At 42.3% G+C, this 23,902-nt stretch overlaps 1 protein-coding gene across 7 annotated transcripts in view; it reads left to right on the forward strand.

Annotated features, from left to right (window-relative positions):
- The window catches only part of RPRD2 (regulation of nuclear pre-mRNA domain containing 2), a 95,653-nt gene extending 77,687 nt beyond the window's left edge, over nucleotides 1–17,966 (forward strand). For 2 of the 7 annotated variants that reach the window (XM_081815868.1, XM_081815867.1), the window contains 5 exons: nucleotides 2,898–3,180; nucleotides 4,509–4,769; nucleotides 7,391–7,591; nucleotides 11,714–12,895; nucleotides 13,036–13,267. In XM_081815868.1, coding sequence (XP_081671994.1) covers nucleotides 2,898–3,180; nucleotides 4,509–4,769; nucleotides 7,391–7,591; nucleotides 11,714–12,895; nucleotides 13,036–13,124 — 2,016 coding nt within the window. In that variant the 3' untranslated portion in view covers nucleotides 13,125–13,267. Of the gene's footprint in view, nucleotides 1–2,897; nucleotides 3,181–4,508; nucleotides 4,770–7,390; nucleotides 7,592–11,713 lie in introns of all 7 variants that reach the window. The other 5 variants (XM_081815870.1, XM_081815869.1, XM_081815865.1 and 2 more) reach the window with 3 other exon arrangements.
- The last annotated feature ends 5,936 nt before the right edge of the window (nucleotides 17,967–23,902 follow it).

The following is a 23,902-nucleotide window of genomic DNA, read 5'->3' on the forward strand; positions in this document are numbered from 1 at the left end:
TCAGTGTACAGAGCTAGGAAATAGATGTGTGTATATACATACTTAACCGATATGTACACACACATTTACATCTATATTAATTTATGTATCTGTCTATATATATTGAAAACCGTGAGTTCACATTGTTCTCTCCAATCCTAGTCCAACACCACAGGATTCATTCTAGTTTTCTCCCTTTCCCTGTTTGTAATTGCTTTTTCGAACAATGCAAACCTTGTCCCCCTTATCTTCAATATAATCACTTATTTGATCGATCCCTGTGTGTAGGGGCGCTTGGGCTCAGTCAGTTAAGCGTCTGCCTTCGGCTCAGGTCATGATCTCAGGGTTCTGGAGTCGAGCCCCGCATCGGGCTCCCTACCCAGTGGGGAGTCTGCTTCTCCCTCTCCCTCCACCCCTCCCCTCTGTTCATGCTCGCTCGCTCTCAAAAAAAAAAAAAAACCCTGTGTGTAGCCAGACTCCCAGCACTTCCATCCCTCCTCATCCACCTCTGGGCTTTCTCTGTATCTTGCTTCAGCATCCCATGCAATGCCTTCCTCATATTTTCCTCAACCCATTTTGGCTCCATCATCTTACTCTAGGCTACCAAGTCTTTTTTTTTATCTCCAGCTAATGGATTTTGTGCTGAAGTGTTCAAGAAGGGATTTTTCTCTGTTTTCTTGAACATGTGAAACATAACTATTTGGTTTTTGTCAGATAATTCCAATACTGGCTTCACTTGTTACAAGTCTGTTTCTAATGTCTTTTTTCTTTTAGGTCATTTGGTCTCATCTCTTGGCATGCTGGCTAATTTTGTATTGAGTGCTAACATTGTATATGAAAGTGTTTATAGAGTCTCTAGATGATTTCTCTTCCTGTAGAGAGTATAAACCCTTTCCCTTGCTAGGGTTTGCAGATATTGTGAGAGCTGATCGTGTTAATCAGATCTGAAACTGAACTGACTTGGGCTGAATTGCAGTTTGGGCATGACTTTGTCTTCTTCTGGTTCTTCCCAGCTTCTGGCATGTAGAGTTTTCCCACTGAGAGGCTGGAGTGATCACAAGGGCCCCCCTTCTACTGCATGATTTGAACTCTAATCCTTGTCTCCTTAACACATGAGACTGTGTTTAACTACTCTTCTCAGAGGTTTTCTGCTTGGCTTCTTAATTCCTTCTTCTTCAGAATTGAGGAAATAATCTTTTTTTTTTTTTTAAAGATTTATTTATTTGAGAGAGCGAGAATGAGAGAGAGAGAGAGAGTACATGAGAGGGGGGAGGGTTAGAGGGAGAAGCAGGCTCCTTGCTGAGCAGGGAGCCCGATGCGGGACTCGATCCAGGGACTCCAGGATCATGACCTGAGCCGAAGGCAGTCGCTTAACCAACTGAGCCACCCAGGCGCCCCGAGGAAATAATCTTGAAGAGCTAAAATAACATATTGTTGAGCCATTTCTGTCCTTTCTGTTTCACCAGAATCTTGGCCTTTCAGGTCTCTAATTTCTATCTCTATAGACCAGCAGGACTGTTAAAAAGCTCTGCTTTTTCTTCATATTTAGTAGTGGCCCTCTGCCTTGTCCTTATACCTGAATTCTCAAATTCTTACCTGCCTCCTCCAAATCAGCAGAACCCTGAGAAGAAAGGTAGTTGCAGAATGTCAGCTTAGCTCTCTTTTCTCATGGTTTCCCCTGCTGTAGGATTTGCCACTTAAGTTTTGGTTGCCTCAGCACTCCCCAGCACATTGAAACATGTGCATGAGTGCATGTATGTGCAAGTGTGTGTGTGTGTATATATCTGGCTTTCCTAGTTGTTCTTGGTGGGAGCATTGCTCTACTACAAGCAGCTCAAGTATATCCAGAAGCAAAAGCTCAATTCTAGTGTATTCTTTTCTGTTCCATTCCTTTTTTGTTCAATCCCAAAATGATTTTACAATCTAATGATCCAAGACTCTTAACCAAAAGAAAGACACACTGTTTTAAGGCATTAACATTAAGATAATCAGATAATAGGATTTCAGCCAAGTGATGAAGGTTAACATCAACAATGGTATGTCTATTGATTATGTGTACCCTTGATATGACATGATAAGAGTAGCGCTTTACCTCTGTGGTCTTCCTCCCAAAAACCTATAACCCCAGTTTAATCATGAGAAAAACATCAGGCAGATCTCAAATTTGAGGGACAGTCTGTAAACCTGACTGGTACCATCAAGGTCATCAAAAACAAGGAAAATCTAACAAGCTCACAAACAAGAGGGGCCTAAGAAGACATGACTATTAAATGTACTGTGGTTTCCCACATGGGATCCTGGACTAGAAAAAGGACATTAGATAAAAACTGAGGAAATCTGCCTGAAGTGTGTGGACTTTAGTTAATAATAATTATCAAAATTGGTTCATTAATTCTGACAAATGTATCATACTAATGTTAGAGGTTAATCAAAAGGGATAATTGGGAACTCTCTGTATAATCGTCACAGTAATTTTTTATACCTAAAACTGTTCTAAAATTAAAAGTTTATTTCTTAAAAAAATCCATACTATTTGACTTCCTAGGCTATACTTTACTTAGGGATTTGGTTTTTGTCTGTCCTCTTAGTCATTGCCATATCTCCAGTACCTAGAAGATTGGCCAGCACATTTAGGCCCTCCATAAATATTGGGTTGGTTAGATTGGTAGAAGAGAGCAAAGGAGGATTAAGTACAGATAACCTCTAAGTTTCTAACTTGGGCAACTGTATGGATGGTAATATTCATTTAGGGAGTACAAAAAGCAGAGACTGGGAACTATTCCATGCTTGACAGATGATTTTTTTGTTTCGTTTTGTACCGGGGTATAGTTAATAATAATGAGGAAATCTGGTCAAGGTCAAAATGGTAGCATCTTGGTTCTTTTCTCAGAGGAATAACTCTTCTTTTCCTCTTTTAGGCATATAAAACCTTCGCTAATCGAGTGAACAATTTAAAGAAAAAGCTGGATCAATTGAAGTCAACCCTTCCTGATCCTGAAGAATCACCAGTCCCTTCCCCAAGCATGGATGCTCCTTCTCCAACTGGTTCTGAGTCTCCTTTTCAGGGAATGGGAGGTGAGGAATCCCAGTCACCAGCCATGGAGAGTGAGAAATCTGCCACACCTGAGCCTGTGACAGATAATCGTGATGTAGAAGACATGGAACTCTCAGATGTGGAAGATGATGGGTCAAAAATCATTGGTATGTCCTTATGCGATTAATAGGCAACTTGTTCCTTACCTATTTTGCTTTCCCACCAATGAATCTATCACAGGTTGGTATTAAAAGATAGTTCGATCCTTGTAAGATTAGAACAGCAAGGTATCATTATCCTGGTTCAGGATTTGGTATGCCACATGGGCTAAAAATCATTGCTCAAGATCTGGTCCATTCAGTATGGTAGGACTAGCTACATGTGACTGTTGAGCATTTGAAATACGACTTGTCCAACTTGAGATGTGCTCTAATTAAAAAATACACAGGGGAGTCTAGAAACTTAGTACCCCAAAAAAGTAAAAATATCTCAATTATTTTTGTATTTATAGCATATTGAAATGAAAATATTTGGGAGATACTGAGATAAAGTACATAATTTTACCCATTTCTACTTTTTTTTAATGTGGCCACTAGAAAATTTAAATTTGTGAGTTACATTTCTGTTGAACAGCACTGTTCTGGAGGGAGGGGCACTTATACTGGAATACCTTATTCTCTGTCATTCTTGACCTTCAAGATTGCAAAGCCACAGTTTCTTAATTATGCTTTCAAAATTAACCTGGGGGCACCTGGCTGGCTGAGTGGGTAGAACACGTGGCTCTTGATCTCAGGGTCGGGAGTTTGTGCCCCACATTGGGTGTAGAAATTACATACATACACACATACACACACAGACAAACAAAATTAACCTGGATCGGTGCATTGTTTCTATGACACCCCCAGCTTTTATAATTATTCTTAGGCAGTTGGACTTCTGTTGAATTTAATGCATTCTCCATATATAGTGCATAGCCTTTTAAGTATTAAAAGGAGTATATTGTAAAGGCAATTTATTGCAGTTTCAAATTAGTGCCTATAATTGTATCCCCCAGTTAGGCCAATTTCAGGAAGTCAAAGAAAAATACAAGAAAGTATGTACAGAGTTTCTATGTCTTAGAAAGCTTTCAGGTTAATTGAAAAGAAAGGACAGGATAATTTATGACTATAAATATCATTACTAAAAGAACACAAATGTGTACCAAATAATAACATGATCCCAGAAATGTACAAATTTAATACACAAACGCTAAGAAAATGCAAAGAAATCTTTGAAAAGATAAAAAATGAATTTGGGAAATTTATTTTAAGCAAGTATCGAAGGTGAGAAGGAACATAAAGAGTATGACTTATTTAAAAATCATGAAGTGAATGATTTTTCTCTAAAGCATAGTGCTTTATACCCCAAAATCAGGAACTAGTAGGACATGTTTCATACTGGAAGCAGAATGTGGAAAGCAGTAAGTAATGCAGTATCACCCCTTTTCTTTAAACAGTAGAGGACAGGAAGGAAAAACCTGTGGAGAAGTCAGCTGTATCAACTTCTATGTCTACAAAGCCAACAGAAAGTATTTCAAAGGCCTCTTCATGTACCCCAGTGCCTGTGACCATGACAGCAACCCCACCTCTTCCAAAGCCTGTGAATACTTCTCTCCTGTCCCCTTCTCCAGCGTTGGCTTTGCCAAACCTGGCTAATGTGGATCTGGCAAAGATCAGTTCTATCCTTAGCAGCCTAACATCAGTCATGAAAAATACCGGTAAGTGAACCCCATAAAGAGAATAAAAAGCTTATTTTCATCTTTCTAATTGAGCCATCAGTCTGGTTTTTTGTTTTTTTCTTAAATTAAAAGTAATTTTTTAAATCAAAACATAAAACCAATACATGGTCATTATAGAAAAATTAGAAAATAAGAGAATAAAATAAATATCTACTACCCCAGAGGACACCACTTGTGTCCAACCTGTGTGTGTGTGTGTGTGTGTGTGTGTGTGTTTGAGAGAGAGAGAATGTTTTGGTAGATTAAATATTTATAATAATCTTTCTTTCAATAATTGAAGTATATTATATATGAATTTATTTAAACCTTTATTACTGGGCATCTGGTATGTTTCCAGTTTTTCACTATTATAAAGAATAATGAACAACCTTGATGCTAAACTTTATGCACAACCCTTCCTAAATGATTGAGTATATAGGGCTTTTTTTTTTCCTTCATGGCGATTTTAATGAAAATACATAAAAGTAGAGCACCTCCCATGTACTCATCACTCATCCTCAGCAGTAGAAACACATGGCCAGTCCTGTTTCTGCTATGCCTTACCCAGTATTGATTATTTTGAAGAAAATCCCAATTATTTAATTTCTTTATAAAAACTTAAATATACTTTTCTAAAAGACAAAGGCAAAAAAATGAACATGTAGGTTTTTATTCTTTTCATGTTAAAACTAAAATGATTACCAAAAATGTACTACTTTATGTCCAAGCACATGAAAGTTCCCATTGTTCCTCAACCTCTATAACACTATTTTGTCTTATTTTAATACTTTGTCAAATTCAGTCTTAAAAAGTCATTTATTTGGGGATGCCTGGCTGGCTCAGTCAGTAGAGCATCCAACTCTCTCTCTCTCTCTTTTTTTTTTTTTAACATGTAATCTCTACACCAAGTGTGGGGCTCGAACGCACAACCCTGAGATCAAGCGTCCCATGCTCCACTGACTCAGCCAGCCAGGTGCCCCAAGCATGCAGCTCTTTTTTTTTTTTTTAAGACTTTATTTATTTGTCAGAAAGAGACAGAGAGCACAAACTGGGGAAGCGGCCGGGAGAGAAAAAAGCAGGCTCCCCACTGGGCAAGGAGCCCAGGGTGGGACTCTATGCCAGGACCCTGGGATCATGACCTGAGCTGAAGGCAGACGTTTAACTGACTGAGCCACGCAGGCGTCCCAGCATGCCACTCGTGATCTCAGGGTTGTGAGTTCAAGCCCCATGTTGGGTGTAGAGATTACTTTAAAAAAAAAAAAAAAAAAATCCGGCACCTGGTTGGCTCAGTCAGTTGAGTATCCAACTCTTGATTTCAGATCAGGTCATGATCTCAGGGTTGTGAGATAGAGCCCCATGTCGGGCCCCCCACTGGGCGTGGAGCCTGCTTAAGATTCTCTCTCCCTGGGGCGCCTGGGTGGCTCAGTCATTAAGCATCTGCCTTCAGCTCAGGTCATGGCCCCAGGGTCCTGGGACCCAGCCCCAAATCGGGCTCCCTGCTCAGCAGGAAGCTTGGTTCTCCCTCTCCCACTCCCCCTGCTTATGTTCCTCTCTCACAGTGTCTCTCCCTGTCAAATAAATAAAATCTTTAAAGAAAAAAGAAGATTCTCTCTCCCCACCTCCCTCTGCCCCTCTTGCCCCCCACTCTCTCTCAAAAAAAAAAAAAAAAGAGAGTCATTTGTTTTAATTTACATCTCTTTGATTAAGATTCGGTTAAAACTTTTTCATCTGTTTACCATTTAGTTTTCCTTGTGAAATACCTGTTCATATATTTGGTCATTCAAAAATTATTTTCTCTTCTTTTTATATACTTTTATTCTATATTAAAAATTAACCCAGGGGCACCTGGGTGGCTCAGTCGTTAAGCGTCTGCCTTCAGCTCAGATCATGATCCCAGGGTCCTGGGATCGAGCCCCACATCGGGCTTCCTACTCCGCGGGAAGCCTGCTTCTCCCTCTCCCACTCCCCCTGTTTGTGTTCCCTCTCTCACTGTGTCTCTCTCGGTCAAATAAATAAAATCTTTAAAAAAAAAAATTAACCCAATGTTTTAAAATATAAAGCTGTAGGGGAACCTGGCTGTCTCAGTCCCTGGAGAGTGCAACTCTTGATCTTGGGGTAGTGAGTTCAAGCCCCATGTTGGGTGTGGAGCCTACTTAAAAAAAAATTAAAATGTAAAGATGTAAAGGAAATTGCTTACATGATCTCATTTTAAACGCCATTTTAAAAGCAACGTATAAATCACATAGAATTATGCAGTGGCTAAGTTACACAATTGTAATGGCTCTGGTCGTAATCAGCTATTAATACTTACCGAGCACCTACAGGACTCTGAGGTATAGGTTACATTTGGTAGAGAAAAAAATACGTTCCCTAACTTTCTTTCTACTGGCTCTTAAAACTGACAAATACATATGAAAAAAAACTTAATACTGTTTACTTTAGGGGTGTTCCAAGTTGACAGAAGCAGATTTTAATCTAATTTTCAATTTTTCCTTTGTACAAGCCATGATATGCCTTATTTGTGGGTCTGTCACAGAAACATTCCTGATTGAGTGGAAACTATCATGAATTTACCGGTCATTTTGAATTGCATTTTCTTGAGTTAATCTTTCTGCCACCAGGGGTCAGTCCTGCATCAAGACCGTCTCCAGGAACGCCTACAAGTCCCAGCAACCTTAGCAGTGGCTTGAAAACACCTGCACCTGCCCCGACAACATCTCACAATCCTCTGGCAAATATCCTCTCAAAGGTGGAGATCACCCCAGAGAGCATTCTGTCTGCTCTTTCCAAAACCCAGACACAGTCAGCCCCAGCACTGCAAGGTAAACTGACATATGCCAGAGGGACTTGAATTGTGAGTGTTTGCCTCTGGCCTAATCCTGGATTCCATTTCTGAAGAATCCAAAGCCATGGAATGTATAGTACAGTTAATTATCTTCTTTGTATGTATCATCTGTAAGCTGGCACTAATAGAATTATAAAATGTCAAAGCTAAAAGAGACCTAATACCATCTAGTTTAATTCCTTCCTTTTCAGGTGAGATTAAGGCTAATGAGGTGATGTGATCTGCTTAAGGTCACACATTGATCTATTCAGTAATGAACTGAGACTAAAAGCCAGTTTTTTTGACTGGAGTCCACTGTTCTTTCACCCCGGAGGGGGTTGCATTATTCCAGCTCTTATAGTATATATATTGAGGTTTACATTTTTAGTGTTAACCAAAGCTAAAGATAGTAAGAAAGGTCAGTCTCCTATCAAAAATCTTATGAGACGGGGCGCCTGGGTGGTGCAGTCTGTAAAGTGTCTGACTCTTGGTTTCGGCTCAGGTTGTGATCTCAGGGCTGTGAAATCAAGCCCCGAGTCAAACTCTGCACTTAGCGCAGAGTCTGCTTAAGACTCTTTCCCTCTGTCCCTCTCCTCTTCTCTCTCTCTTTCTTTCTCAAATAAATAAATCTTTAAAAAAAAAAATCTTCTGGGGCGCCTGGGTGGCTCAGTTGGTTAAGCGACTGCCTTCGGCTCAGGTCATGATCCTGGAGTCCCTGGATCGAGTCCCGCATCGGGCTCCCTGCTCAGCAGGGAGTCTGCTTCTCCCTCTGACCCTCCCCTCTTTCATGTGCTCTCTCTCATTCTCTCTCTCTCAAATAAATAAATAAACTCTTTAAAAAAAAAAAAAAAAATCTTCTGAGGGCGCCTGGCTCAGTCGGTTAAGCATCTGCCTTCAGCTTCATGCTTCAGCTCAGGTCGTGATGCCAGGGCCCTGGGATCGAGTCCCGCATCGGGCTCCCTGCTCAGCGAGGAGTCTGCTTCTCCCTCTCCCTCTGCCTGCCGCTCCCCCTGCTCATGCTCTCTCTCTCTCCATCTCTGTAAATCTCTCTCAAATAAATAAATAAAATCTTTAAAAAGAAATCTTACGAGACATAATTTTCTTTTTTTATGTCCTGATGTTTTATAGAGGCCTCTATTTATAGGTATAGCACATCTTTTTTGTGTTCGCCTACCTATAATCTCTACCTTATTTGAACCTCTCTATTCAGCTTTGCTAATTATCTGTTCTTTGTCTAAAACGGTCTGCTTCTAACATTTTTTCATAAGGCTTACCTGCTCTCTCTTCTCCAACCTTCCAGATATCCACACAGTTTTTATTTAGCACCTAAGTGTAATTATGCAATGAATTACAAATACCAGAGCAGTATCTTCAATACAGCAATTTAATTTTGTATAGAGGCTCTCAGCCAGGAACCTCCAGGGGACATTTGGCAGTGTCTGAACATATTGTTGTTTGTCACAACTGTGGTGGGGGGGGAGTGCTACTGCATCTAGTGGGTAGAGGCCAGGGGATGCTGTGAAACACCCCACAATACAGAGAACGGCCCTCACAACAATAATCCAACCCCAAATGCCGGTACTGCTAAAGTTGAGAAACCCTGCTTTATATGAATCTAGAGCAGAACAGGTTTCTATTCATTTTATTTCCTAAACTCTTCTGTAAGTGGATCAGCCAAGGACTAGATTATAGTGAACTCTGCCTTTAGATAAGATAGCAAAGATTTTTGTTACACACAATTCAATGCTATTAAATAGTAATCCATAGCTACCATATATTGGCAACAGCAGTCAAGGATTAATGATATACTACAGCATATCTAATGGTATGAATTTTTAGAGAGAATTAGTTTGAGGGATCGGCATGGTTACAATTTCTCCCTTCTAGGCCCACTTCTGTCACCATCCTACAGTCACAGACAAAAATGTTGAACTCACTTGTTTTTATTAGCCTCTTATATGGGTATAATAACATTTACAGCTTTTCCTTTCAATAGATTATTATACCGTGCCCTTATGGACTTTCTCATCAGGCAAACTTTGAGTAGAACTAGGTGTGTTCTGACAGAATGTTTTTCTGGAGACCCAAGAAAACAAGCTTTGTGGAGTAACAGGGTAGTTCATCACCTTCCATTTTCTTGTGGAAAGTAGAATTCTTGACTTTTAAAAAACTGTAAAAGGAATCTCTTAGAATCTCTGATTGTGTCACCCACAGCTATCATTGACAGGTTTTCAACACAAAAGAACAACTTCAGTGGGCACAAGGGCCATAGAGTATAGCCTGTTAAGATTGAAGAAAAGTAATATTTAGTGGTTTAGTGGTAAGAGACCATCTCACCTATTACCAGAAATCTGAGTAATGTCTATCTTAACAAGATTTCATCCCCCAATATCTGAAAGATATGCTGAAATATCTTTTAAAAATCATGTGACATCATGTATCACATTCTATTGCTTGAGGACTTCTGGTTTTGATATGAACAGTGGCTACTAAGAATTAAACTGTTAGTGGCGGTAAGTTACGTAGCCAGAGAACTTTTCGGAAATGGAACGTGGAGTTTATTTTTCAAGAGGATAATTGAAATAAACGATATTTCAATTATTCAGATATTAGTGAATATTAGATAACAAAAATCATACACTTATTATGTAGAAATTGTTGGCAGTTAATAATGTTCCAAGGAGGGGTGCCTGGGTGGCTCAGTCGGTTAAGCATCTGCCTTCAGCTCGGGTCATGATCCCAGGGTCCTGGGATCGAGCCCCACATCAGGCTCCCTGCTCAGTGGGGAGCCTGCTTCTCCCTCTCCCTCTACTGTTGCCCCTGCTTGTGCTCTCTCTCTCTGTCAAATAAAATCTTAAAAAAAAAAAAAAAATGTTCCAAGGATGGGGGCTCCTGGTTGGTGCATGCAGTCTGTTAAGCGTCCTACTCTTGGTTTCTGCTCAGGTGGTGATCTCAGGGTCATGAGATCAAGCCCCATGCCACCCTCCATGCTCAGTGCAGTCTGCTTAAGTTTCTCTCTCCCTCTCCCCATGCCCCTCTCCCCAACTTACTCTCTAAAATAAATAAATCTTCAAAAAAAAAAAAGTTCAAAGGATGGAGTGATCTCAGAATTCTTCAGAGCTTAAGTCTCTTAGTAAATATTGGATTAAAATTAAAATTTTGAAGAAACATTAATTAAAGTATCCTCTGAAATACTGTTTTCTTTCACCACCAGAAATTGGGTAAATTGTCCAAAATATGATTGAATTTATAGGACCTCCTATTTATCTCTTTGTCAAGTATTTTTCTAAAAAATTTTCTACAGGAGCAGTTTGCTTTGGTGGACTTCAGCCTTTGCCCCAAAGAATTCTTTCTCAGAGCTTCTGAGGTTTTTTCTGTCAGTGAGTAGGTTTGAATCTCATCAGTGTCAACCTGGGTAGATGCATAATTCTTGAATTTTCCAAGCTATAAGGTGGTCTAGCTTTGTAATTCTTTGTGGTGTGTGTTTGTATGTTCAGTACTGCTACATTTTACAACCAAAAATGATAGCTAAAAGCGCTGTTTCCCCAAAGCCTAGCAAGAGACACTTGAAAAAAGTGTGACCCTGTTGAAATAAATTTCAGCAATGTGCATACACTGGTCTCTCTCTTGAGAATTAACAGTGTATGTTAACTTATTAGAAACAGTTGTGGAGGCTGGAAAGGAAGGGTTGAACAGAATATCTATTTGCATTTAAAGAAATAGTACCACAGATCAGATGTTAAGACCTACTAGCTTAAAGTGTTATTTTAAGGATAATTTTGCCTCCTTTCTTTTCCTGCTTTGTCTTGTTTTAAACTATGAATGATTCTGACACTAAAATCTCCCCCTTCCTATTGCCTTTTATTGTGCCATGTTGGACTTGTTTGATGACTGTACTAGAAACATTTCAGTAATTTGCTCTCTTTATATTGAGAAATAGGTCCAGTATTTTCTATGACATTTAGCCATTGCTTGTTTGGTGTGGATTCCCTTTGGCCTCATATTTTAATGTCTATCTGGTTCCCACTGGAATGAATGAGAATATCCGATTAGCCTACGTTGTTTTTCTTGTAAGGTAGGCAGTTGTTCTTTTTAATTCCTCTAATCTCTGTTTCTACAGGCCTGTCATCTTTACTTCAAAGTGTTACCGGGAACCCAGTCCCAGCCAGTGAAGCTGCATCTCAGAGCACTTCAGCTTCCCCTGCCAACACCACAGTCTCTAGCATAAAAGGAAGAAATCTGCCCTCCAATACCCAATCCTTTATTCCCAAAAGCTTCAATTATTCTCCTAATTCATCAACTTCTGAAGTCTCTTCAACATCAGCCAGCAAGGCCTCAATTGGGCAAAGCCCAGGGCTCCCAAGCACTACTTTTAAGCTACCATCCAACTCTGTTGGGTTTACAGGAACCCACACTACTAACCCTGCTGCCCCACCTACTGAAGTTGCCATGTGCCAATCTTCAGAGATCGCCAAGCCAAAGCTGGAGTCCGAGTCCACCTCTCCAAGCCTGGAAATGAAGATCCACAACTTCTTAAAAGGTAATCCTGGTTTCAGTGGCTTAAACTTAAACATCCCAATCCTGAGCAGCTTGGGGTCCAGTGCCCCAACAGAAAGCCACCCCTCAGACTTCCAGCGTGGCCCTACTAGCACGTCAATCGACAACATTGACGGAACCCCCGTGCGGGACGAAAGGAGTGGGACGCCCACCCAGGATGAGATGATGGACAAGCCCACATCCAGCAGTGTAGACACGATGTCCCTGCTTTCTAAGATCATTAGCCCTGGTTCCTCAACACCCAGCAGTACAAGATCACCACCCCCTGGGAGAGAGGAAAGCTACCCCCGGGAACTCTCCAATTCTGTACCTACATATCGACCTTTTGGCCTGGGCAGTGAATCACCCTATAAGCAGCCTTCTGATGGAATGGAGAGACCATCTTCCCTGATGGACTCTTCGCAGGAAAAGTTCTATCCAGATACTTCTTTCCAGGAAGATGAGGATTACCGAGATTTTGAGTATTCAGGGCCTCCACCCTCTGCCATGATGAACCTAGAGAAGAAGCCAGCCAAGTCTATCCTGAAGTCAAGCAAGCTTTCTGATACCACCGAATACCAGCCAATCCTCTCCAGTTATAGCCACAGGGCCCAAGAATTTGGGGTAAAGTCTGCCTTCCCTCCATCTGTAAGGGCCCTCCTGGACTCTAGTGAGAATTGTGACCGTCTGTCCTCTTCCCCTGGGCTATTTGGTGCCTTCAGCATAAGAGGGAGTGAACCGGGGTCTGACCGGTCACCATCACCGAGTAAGAATGATTCATTTTTCACCCCTGACTCCAACCACAGTAGCTTGTCTCAGTCTACCACTGGGCATCTCGGTTTGCCACAGAAGCAGTACCCAGACCCTCCTCACCCAGTCCCACATCGTTCCCTTTTCTCTCCGCAGAATACCCTTGCCGCTCCCACGGGCCACCCACCCACACCAGGCGTGGAGAAAATCCTGGCCCCCACCATTTCCACCACGTCGACGATTGAGTTTAAGAATATGCTTAAAAACGCCTCCCGAAAGCCCTCAGACGATAAGCATTTTGGCCAGGCACCCAGCAAGGGCACTTCGAGTGATGGTGTCAGTCTCTCAAACCTCGCCCAGCCCAGCTTGACAGCCACTGAGCAGCAGCAACAAGAAGAGCACTACCGCATAGAAACCCGAGTCTCCTCCTCCTGCTTAGACTTGCCTGATAGCACCGAAGAGAAGGGGGCCCCTATAGAAACCTTGGGTTATCATAATGCATCCAATAGGAGGATGTCAGGGGAGCCGATACAGACCGTAGAGTCCGTCCGAGTTCCTGGGAAGGGAAATAGAGGACACGGGCGTGAGGCTTCAAGGGTGGGTTGGTTTGATCTGAGCACCTCAGGCAGCTCCTTTGACAATGGCCCCTCAAGTGCCTCTGAGTTGGCATCCCTTGGGGGTGGGGGCAGCGGAGGCCTCACTGGCTTTAAAGCGGCACCATACAAGGAACGGGCACCCCAATTTCAGGAAAGTGTCGGCAGCTTCCGTTCCAACAGTTTCAACTCAACATTTGAGCATCATCTCCCCCCGTCCCCCTTGGAACATGGGACACCCTTCCAGAGAGAGCCAGTGGGGCCATCATCTGCCCCACCTGCCCCTCCTAAGGATCATGGTGGTATCTTCTCTCGAGATGCACCCACTCATCTACCCTCTGTGGATCTTTCGAACCCCTTCACAAAGGAGGCGGCCCTGGCCCATGCCGCCCCACCCCCTCCTCCTGGAGAGCACAGCGGAGTTCCTTTCCCCACCCCACCCCCTCCTCCACCCCCTGGGGAACATAGCAGCAGTGGTGGGAGTGGTGTCCCCTTTTCTGCTCCACCTCCTCCTCCACCCCCTGTTGACCACTCTGGGGTTGTACCCTTCCAAGCCCCACCACTGGCAGAGCACGGAGTGGCGGGAGCTGTGGCAGTATTTCCCAAGGACCATAGTTCCCTCCTTCAAGGGACCCTGGCTGAGCATTTTGGGGTGCTCCCAGGACCCAGGGACCATGGGGGCCCCACCCAACGGGACCTCAACGGCCCTGGCCTTAGCCGTGTACGAGAGAGCCTCAGCCTACCCTCCCATTCTCTGGAGCACCTGGGCCCAGCCCATGGAGGAGGAGGTGGGGGAGGCAGCAACAGCAGCAGTGGCCCCCACTTGGGTCCCTCACACAGAGACGCCATCAGCCGGAGTGGTATGATTTTGCGGAATCCCCGGCCAGACTTTCGGCCTAGGGAACCTTTTCTCAGCAGAGACCCGTTCCACAGTCTAAAGAGACCCAGGCCACCTTTTGCTAGGGGCCCTCCGTTCTTTGCACCAAAACGCCCATTCTTCCCTCCCAGGTACTGATGGAAACCAAGGGAAAAGCATTTTGAACAGTCTAGAGAGCATTGGAAGTAGGAGTTTGGTTTATTGTTGTTTTTATTTGTTTTCCTTCCTTTGATTTTTTTTTTTTTTTTTAATGACAAAGGGCCTCCCTTCCAAATTAAAAAGTCATACATGCTTCCATTTCACTATTCCTTCCAGTCCTCCTTCCCACTGCACTTACCGACCTTCCCCCAAGCTACTTGTATTTTAAGGGGGCGGGGGGGCAAAGAAACACAACCAAAGCCACTTCACTTGGCTGGGGGTTTGAGGGGTGGGGAGGAAAACAAATCTTATTTTACCCCATTTATTGAAGAGTATTATTACATTTGAAATAAAACTTCCATCAGTACAGAGAATAACATGTGCAATGTTGGGATGTTATTTTGGGTTTGGCTTATCACGTAGTCAATGGAAGGACTCCTGTCCCCTTCTCTCTTCCATTAAGTAACTGCTGTGACCAGCGTGGCTCCCTTTCCTATATGCTCTGTGCGCTGCTGACAAGCCAAAAGATGTTGCAAGGGAAGATAGGTGGGAGACCATGGACCTGTCAAGTTTGTTTGTTTTGTTTTTAAAGACATACTGAAGTTGGGTTCTTTACCTTTCTCTTAAAATCTTAATTAAAAAAAAAAATCAGCCTCTTCTAAAGGACTATCCGTCATTAACTTTGAGGGAGATACAGATCTCATTCTATCCTAGTAAAAATTACTCCTCTTTATCCTTGGAATGAAAGAGCGGGGACTGGATATAATCTCCAGGTTAAAATAAGGTATAAACTCCAATACAGAGTAGAGAAAGGAACCGGTAAGCGGTGCAGTGTGACCTGCCCATCCCTCATAAACGAGAATGGGAGACTTTTTGAGGTAGTTTGATATGTCTTGCACCAAGCTCTTGCTTCATGTCTTTCTTGCTTGCTTGACTTTATCTCCCTCAGTTTTCACTTCTGCTTTGGCTGGAAAGAAAGTCATTACAGGTGACAGTTGATACAAAGACGCAACTAAAATATTATCCCTGTATTTTTTAATGTAAAAGGTAGACATTTTTACCATGGTGCCTCCCTAATGTAAGTGATAATTGTTGGTGGTTTTTAGCAAGGGTTAACTACTAGGGAAAGAGAGCTATTGGCCTGTATCTTTCTTTCCTCCTTGCCCTAGTCCTGTATTTAGCCCTGTTCTTGGTATTTCAAAGGAGAGGTTCAATAGTATCTTTCAATGCTTTACACCTCTTTAGGTGTGTCTTAATGACAAGTGGGTATCACTATACATATTTTTACAGAGAACCAGGAGGACCTGAGAAATCCAGATTTACCCCATTCTACAGCCAACACATTTCAAGGCTCAAGCCTTATCCTCACCTTCCACTCCCAATAGGAAATAAAAATTTCTGCCCTTAGTCATTTTACACGAGAAGGGTGTGCTTTCCTTCTCCCCAAACTGAAAGAAAGGCTTCTTTGTATTTCTACAACTAGTACTGGGAAAAAAGACAATCAGTATGCTTTGAGTGTTTATAACTTTGTATCTGGGAATACTGAAAAGCAAAGATTGCTTTACTATTATTTTGTGTTATTTAGTGTCTTACCCCAAGGTATACACACTGGTAATCTCCAGCTAGATAAGTAAAAAAATATGTGTTGTGGGTTGGTTTTTTGTTTTTTTGTTTTTTGTTTTTTAGGGAATCCTAGCAAGTTTCGTATTTTCTTCCAAGTGAGCATAGAACTAACTGTAGGAAGTACGGGGATATTTTGGATTCCTCTTGTGAAATATTAAAGATGGGGGAGAGTGGACAACGTAGTGACAGAAGATGATTCTTTGTGTCAGAATAAACTTGCCTTTCAGATAAAGAGCAGCTTAAACCAGTTGTGCGTCATGGTTTGGGAGTTTTTGTGTAATTTATTCCATGTTATTTATTTGGGCTCACCAGGTGTTCTGTGGTTAGGAGGCTGCAAGTCCTTCAACTTCCTGATGCATTTCTGGTCTTAAGTCAACTGTTCTTTCTTTGACCCTCTCCAGCCTCTCTGCCCTGTAGCTCTCCCCACAAAAATGCATGATACCATGACCTTGTGTGTGGGATGGGGTATATAGTGTAGCAAAGCAAAGAAACAATATAGTTACCTTGAGTCCTGAGACATTTGTTTAGGGGAAAGTGTGATCGAGAGTAAGGGTAGGGGTGGGGGGGGAGGGAGAGTTCTAATTGATTCAGAATTGAAACTTTTTTTGCAGAAATTAAGTGGGATGTTTTTCATTCTAGAATAAAAGAATGTGAATTCTTTCTGCTGCTCTTGTTTAAGCTAAAAGTAGTGTTTACTTGAAAAGGCTCTCTGACCGTTTGATTTTATCAGAAAATGTGGGGATGTCAGGGAAGTGGCTTCCTGAATGTTGGGGCAGGGTAATTGTCTTCAAAAGCATGATGACTAATACATGAAAGGAAGACCTTGTTGTACAGTTTAAAAGATGGACTTTAAAGGGTTGGGGGTTTTTTGCAGGGTGTTTTGCTTTTTAAGCTACAAAATCCTCATTGAGTTTGTTTCAGGATGGAAGTGAGGATTTGTATGTGACTGTCAGCTGTTAACTTTAAGGAAATCTGTCTACAGCAGTAAATGAAGACAACAATGTATATATGTGATATAGTGAAACAAAAAAGACAATTCTGGTATTCATAACATGAAACAAGGGGGTTTTATCCTTTCTGTGTCTGTGATTTAAAACTCCGTGCCCATGCTCTGACTTTTGTATTTCAACCTGAGTTTAAAAATATAATAAACAAAAAAATTTTTTTTAAGAAAGCATAATATAGTGTGTCTTGGCAAGGACATGATTTATATGAGAGCAGAATATGCGAAGTTGTTACTAAGGTCCTTGGTGCTCACTGTAAAATCACAGACAGAGAATTGGGGGGGGTCATGAATACACTGGTACCACTTAATTCAGTGATAGTATCAGAAATCAAGTCCTTAAGTACTGTATAAGAGTTTACTCTTCAGTCAGCTTAGATGAGAGCCCTCTCCCCGCTCCCCTCTGCCCTCCCAAAAGATGAGCATAAATAGATTTTGGGTTGATGCCAGGGAAGGTAAAATGATCAGAGAGTAGGACTTTTATCCTTTCCGATCCCAGGAATACAATGTTTGTGATATACATGGTACAGCTAACCTATCTAGATAATGTGAATATGCTAGACTTCCTAATTGCAGAATATTCACTATCCTGAAGTTACCGGTTCATGCAGAATTAAGCTTCAGCTGTTAATTGTTTTGAAGCCGCTGTAAATTACTGCTTTTCCCCTTTTTTCCTCCCCCACCCCTTTTTTTTAATGGGCGGGGGTGCCTGTTAAGATTAAAATTAGATATGTTGGATGATATTCTCACGTGTTCGGTGTGGAAAACAACAAGTACATGCTTTAGAGGCAACAACAATGAAATCCTTTTGAAATGTGTATTAATATCATTTAATAAAATAACTAGTTCTGAAGGTTTGACATTTTTCTTTGAGATTTGGGGCTTTGACCAAAGGCTCCTGACTTCTGTGGTGAGCGCAACTAGGAGGGAACGTCTCCAGGAGCTGAAACTGCTGCTTTATGGAGCAGGCCTATGGTTGGAAAATCTAAATTTTCTCCAGCAAAGACCCTTCTACATGACTGTCCAGGGCTGAAGGTGAAACCGATGACAGGATGCAGAAAGGAAGCCTGGATATATCTCTGAAGATCTGATTGTATTGGCTTTTGGTCTAAGTGCGAGGGGGATCGAGGGGACTCTGTATGCTCCTGCACATCTCTGAGGCACACCGATACCACAGACCACCCGTCTTGTCCCTTCCTTGTGACCACTTACACTTGCCTCTCTTCCAACCTTTCCTTTTTTTTTTTAATCTTTGTTCCCAATAGTATGTTTTTGTTTTCCAGTTTAATAAAGTATGGTTTCCTTTGTTGTGTGGTTGACTTTCCCCCTCTCACACTGATCTTACCCAGGTGTCCCCTTTGACTTAAGCATTCAGTGTCACTGAAGGCAATCTGAGCCTCTCAGATCCCCATGACCTTGTGGGTTTTCTCTTTGATCCTTTGTGTAATTCAGTTTTGAAAAGGGATGATGGGTGGGGTGAAGTCAAGATGTTCAAGGAGTGGTTGGTAATGAAGTGGGATATATTGTATGGATAATTATTTGTGTATGTCTTCAAAAAGTTGTACAATTTTTAAGTGAAGAAGCATTTTTAAAGCAAGCATAGAGGGGGCGCCTAGGTGACTCGATTAAGTGTCCAACTCTTGATTTTGGCTCAAGTCATGATCTCAGGTTTGTGAGATTGAGCCCCACATCAGGGTCCACACTGGGTGTGGAGCCTGCTTAAGATTTTCTGCCCCCCCCCCAAAAAATAGATTTAAAGCAAGCATAGAGTTGGGGGAGGCAGTGTTGGTAGGGTTCCTTCTGGTCAATTCTTTACCCGCATCTACCCTTCTTGCTGCATGTTGGCAATCTATCATACATAAGCCACACTTAACCCCCCTGTCTTGCCCCATCCCTTTTTCATACTCCAGTGAAGCTTAATAAATGGAATGTTAGCTTTACGGGGTAAAGAGAGTCACTGCATCCTGACCCCGCCTGGGTCACTGGCAGGGAAGAAGGCTGTAAATAGCAGCCTTCATTACATGAAGCTACATGGATGTGTCACCGGACACTTCAGAAATAGCAGCCTAGGAACACACCCAGTATGTAGGGTGTACAATTGTACTGGCTGTTTATGGAATCTGGCTCACCTTTTTCCCTGTCCCCTCTTGGAACTTTGACTTGCCCAACTGCTTTCTTTCTCCATCTCCAAGGAAGCAACAGCTTTTAGACTTCCACATTCGTCTTTCTGGGCATGTTGAAAACGCATAACTTCATCCCCTGGAATTGTTTTTATTTAAGCCAATCTTGTATAAGAGGGATGAGTTACCCCCTTGTGTATGTAGACAGTAACACACCATCCAAATGGGTTTTGGGGTATTGGGGCGTTTCTCATACTTGTTTATGAGTAACTGTATAGACAAGTCCGGTCAGCTGCTGTTCACAATTGCTGAGTAATAACTCATTGAGGCTGCATAGACAAAGCCACAAGAGATTAACCCGTAAGTGAGATAGCAGCTCTTAAGTAAACATCCTGTTCTCCCTTCCCCCTTGTAGAAGTAAGGAGAAGCACACATGCTTTAAAGGAAAGGAGCAAGTGCAATGTAAAACTAAGAATCAAATTGCTTCTAACTGGGCCGGGCGGGGCGGGGGGGGGAGACATTTTATGCTTAGTTACAAGTCTGGGGGAAAGGGCATAAGAAGGCTGATATCTATTTGATATTGAAGTTACCTTATGGCACTATGATTTTATTTTGTTGTTGTTTTCTCTCCCTTTGTTACACAAGAGTCAAAAGTTGAAAATACAGATGTGGGTGGAGGGGCTAGTGACCAGTACCAACAGAGAAAACAAGTACGGGCTGCAGGGTTTTGTTTGATTCAAAAGGGTGCTGGGTAAACCAGTCTGCCCTGAGTCTGTTGGGTTCATAGCAAATCAGATGTTCCAGCAACTTTACTTTCTTCCTCATCCCCGTTCTGTCCCCTCTCTTTTTGCGAATTACTCAAATCCTTTGCTGCATAATTTGTGGGAAAGGAGCTAAGAGAACTTGAAACTTTTTGCATTTTCCTTGCCATATTTCAGTTGGAATGGGTAGAAACAAAGGAGATACACAGCGTCCAGTTCCTTGGCTAGGAATCCTTTACACTTGGGTGAAAACAGTTCACATCCTGTATCTTCTAGATAGCCAATCATTGCCAAGGGCAATAGAGCTTAGTAAAGGATTAATTTGAAATCTTGATTATTGGGTAGTGGGCCTTAGTTGTACATTGCCTTCTAGAGATGTATCTAGGACTTTCTTCCACAGTACTTTGCTCTTGCCTTTGTTTTTTACTTCAACATCAACCTAAGCTGACACATCCCAGCACTGGCTCCTGTGTTTGGCCTCACCTGACAAATCAGGGTCATTTAAGGGCGGGGGAATGGAGATGGCTTTGTTTCTCTTCTACAGACTCAAGAGTTGTCTTGGAGAAAGGAAGTCATAGTAGAGATTCTAGGTAAGCCGAAGGCTTTTTCAAAACAGAGTTCAACTCATCCCCATGCCCTGGTAGGAAGCTTCCCCCCCCCCTTTTTTTTTTTAATCAGCAAATGTGGCTAGACAAAGTTTTTTTTGGCATCTTAAAGCAAAGTTAAAAGCTTGGCCCCATCCTACATCTTCATCACTAAGTTGGGGGGGGGGGTTCTGTTTCGTTTTGTTTTTAAATAAATCTAACCTCCCCACACCTACTGTACTTTTAGCCACTTGGCCAGTTCTCTGGGCTTCAAAAGCATTTGGTGACAATGACAGAAACCTTTATATATTTTACCCTCTTAAATTTCTCTTTTTTACCTCTGGCATCTTTACTTCTTAGGTGCAGGGAAATTTTGTGAAGAGCTAAGATAGATTTTGGGTATATGTTGATCCTGATGACAAGTGGAAATGTACTTTACCTTCAATGGAGAGCATTCTTACATACAGTTTAGGAATATAAAAATAATACCTGTTCAACCAAAGCTTTAGCTAACTTGTGATGTTTATTCTAAAGGTAGAGTAAAGCTGAGAATTTCCCAAAGTGTGACCAATAGTCTAGCATACCCTTAACTGAGGATTGCCTTTTCTCTGGACTTCTCTGAAATCTGCTGGCATGATTTCCTAAACACTTATTTTTCCTTAACTTTGGTTAGAGAAAATCTGATAAGATACTTCTTTTCTTGGCTTTTTATTAGACCCCTCTTTTCACTCTATATTAAAGGCCTCTTTGGCCCTACAAGTGATGTACCCTGCAGAGAAAAAGGGAGCTCTGCTAACAAACATGATGCATTAGGGCTATTCTGGTTGCTGAAAGGCAGCATGGCATAACACAGGCTTTGGATTCAGATGGGCTAGGGCTTGACTTCTCTGAGGATCGTTTTCCATGTTTTATTTTTTTAAAGATTTTATTTATTTATTTGAAAGAGAGAGAATGAGAGAGAGAGAGGGCACATGAGAGGGTCAGAGGGAGAAGCAGACTCCCCGCCGAGCAGGGAGCCCGATGCGGGACTCGATCCCGGGACTCCAGGATCATGACCTGAGCCGAAGGCAGTCGCTTAACCAACTGAGCCACCCAGGCGCCCCCGTTTTCCATGTTTTAAAGGGAGCATAAGAAGAGCTATTACTTGTCAGGGTTGTTCTTGGAATTAAATAAGGGTGTAGCATTTGGCACATAGTAGGTGTTTGGTGATATTCTGGGTGGAAGGTAAGAGCAGTTTTAGGGATAGATGATTCCCAGACAGACTAATGGGTTAAAATTCCCTGAGGCTGAGACATGGTAGTCACAAATCAGAAATTGTAGAACTGGTGATAAATGAATCGGCCCTAGCTGGCTTGCTCTTCTTTGCTTGCTGGCTGGCTTGTTTCCAACAAGAAGAATGGAATAACTCTTGACACTCCTTCCTTCCTCCACTGCAACACAAGTTACATAGGTGATGATGTAGTCATTGATTGATGGGCATCTCATGAGCCCTCAGTCCAGTGCATTGCACAAAGTAAGTCACTACATGTTTGAGGGTTGAGTGCAGGGAGCTGCCATAACAGTGTAGCCTGTTTATTCTACCAACCCTCTACTATCCTTTGGAGTTTTAAGTCAATACAGTGATTGATACATTCTTAATTCAATGATTATTGAGAACCTATCATTTTGTTACCTGTAATATAAACTTCCCATCCCTTTTGGTGCAAAGCCATGGGAAAAGTTCTGCCTGTTGTCACACTTTCTGAATGTCATTTTTAAATCCTGTCTGCCTTTTTCCAACCCTCCAGACCACCCCTCCCACACACAAATAATTTTCCTCTTCCACAGTCTTGTCTATTTCTTTTTGTATTTCAGGGTGTCAGGAGATGGAACCAAGATCCAGAGTGGTGCCTGTGATTCAAGTCAACTGCTGCCTGCCCCAGAAAGAACCTCGGGCCTCTGGAAGCCTAGATTAAACAGCTTTCTCTGACAGCACTTCCTCCACAATCCTTGATTCCACTACCGCTGGAAACTTGAGAACCATCTCTTACCATCCCCATCCCCAGGTGAGGGGACGAAGGGGAGTTACTGAGAACCTTACAGCTGCCCCCAAGTCCATTTCTACTCATACTTTACCACAAATGTGACTGTGTTTCAATTTTTACTGTGTAAAATAAATCAAATATACCTAGTCCTCTGTCCTAGATAATGCAGGGAGTGGGAAGAGAAGAGCTAAGGAAGTGGAGAGCTAGGATGGGAATGAGAGGCAAGGTCTTGTGTAGGAAGCACATAGCTAAGATTCTAGGGTCAGGCACCTCTTTCTGAAGTGATGGGGGAGTATATTGGAAGTAAACTCTATTGCTAGAGAAAGCATGGTGTGATAGGAGAGTGTAAGACTTGGATTCAAAATCTAGCATCAGCACTTACTGTTTTACCTTAAGTCACTTATCTTCGACCTTAAATTCTTACATGTGTAAGATTAAGAGGTCTCTAAGGTCTCTCTCTCTCTTTTTTTTTTTTTTTTAAAGATTTTATTTATTTATTTGACAGAGAGAGACACAGTGAGAGAGGAAACACAAGCAGGGGGAGTGGGAGAGGGAGAAGCAGGCTTCCCGCCGAGCAGGGAGCCCCATGCGGGGCTCGATCCCAGGACGCTGGGATCATGACCCAAGCCGAAGGCAGATGCTTAACGACTGAGCCACCCAGACGCCCCTCTAAGGTCTCTCTTAAGCACTAGGACTATGAAGAGATTCCATGAAGTGCCCTCTGCAGATTCTTTGCTCCCGCCACAACGCTGTTAAATTCATTTATTCTAACAGCTTGTCGCTATTGTAGCCCATTACCGTGTACCACGCACGATTTACATGAAATTAACTTCAACAATTGGGAGTGTTGCTAGTATTATTCCCATTTTATAGATGAGGAAATTGAAGCTTAGAAGAAATTAAGTAATCTACCTAAAATTACACAGTGAATGGGAGATAGATCCAGGATCTACGCTGTTTCCAAAGACTATGCTCTTACCTGTTTCCTACCTGCCGGTAAAGACTATGTAAAAGAAAACCTATGGTTAAAAGGAAATGACTATTTCCTGTCCGTTTTTCTCCCACTCTCATTTCTCAAGAGTTTTCCTGCCCCAGTCCTCAAAGCTGCAAGATAGGCTATTGCTACTTTGGGCTGAAACTTCAGGTTTCGGGATTGCGGGTGTGTGTAACAGTTTAGGTCTTCCGCTCACCCGGAACCACCCACACCGCTGCTGGTGCTGTGTGGGGCGTACCTCTTCTGAGTTCCTGGAGGTGGTCCCAGGCTAGAGTGGCAGCTATAGGAACCAGTAGGCATGGGAGT

This window comes from Leptonychotes weddellii, chromosome 4, assembly GCF_054177405.1.
Source record: "Leptonychotes weddellii isolate Sample4059 chromosome 4, ASM5417740v2, whole genome shotgun sequence".
In the NCBI taxonomy this organism is placed as follows: domain Eukaryota; kingdom Metazoa; phylum Chordata; class Mammalia; order Carnivora; family Phocidae; genus Leptonychotes; species Leptonychotes weddellii.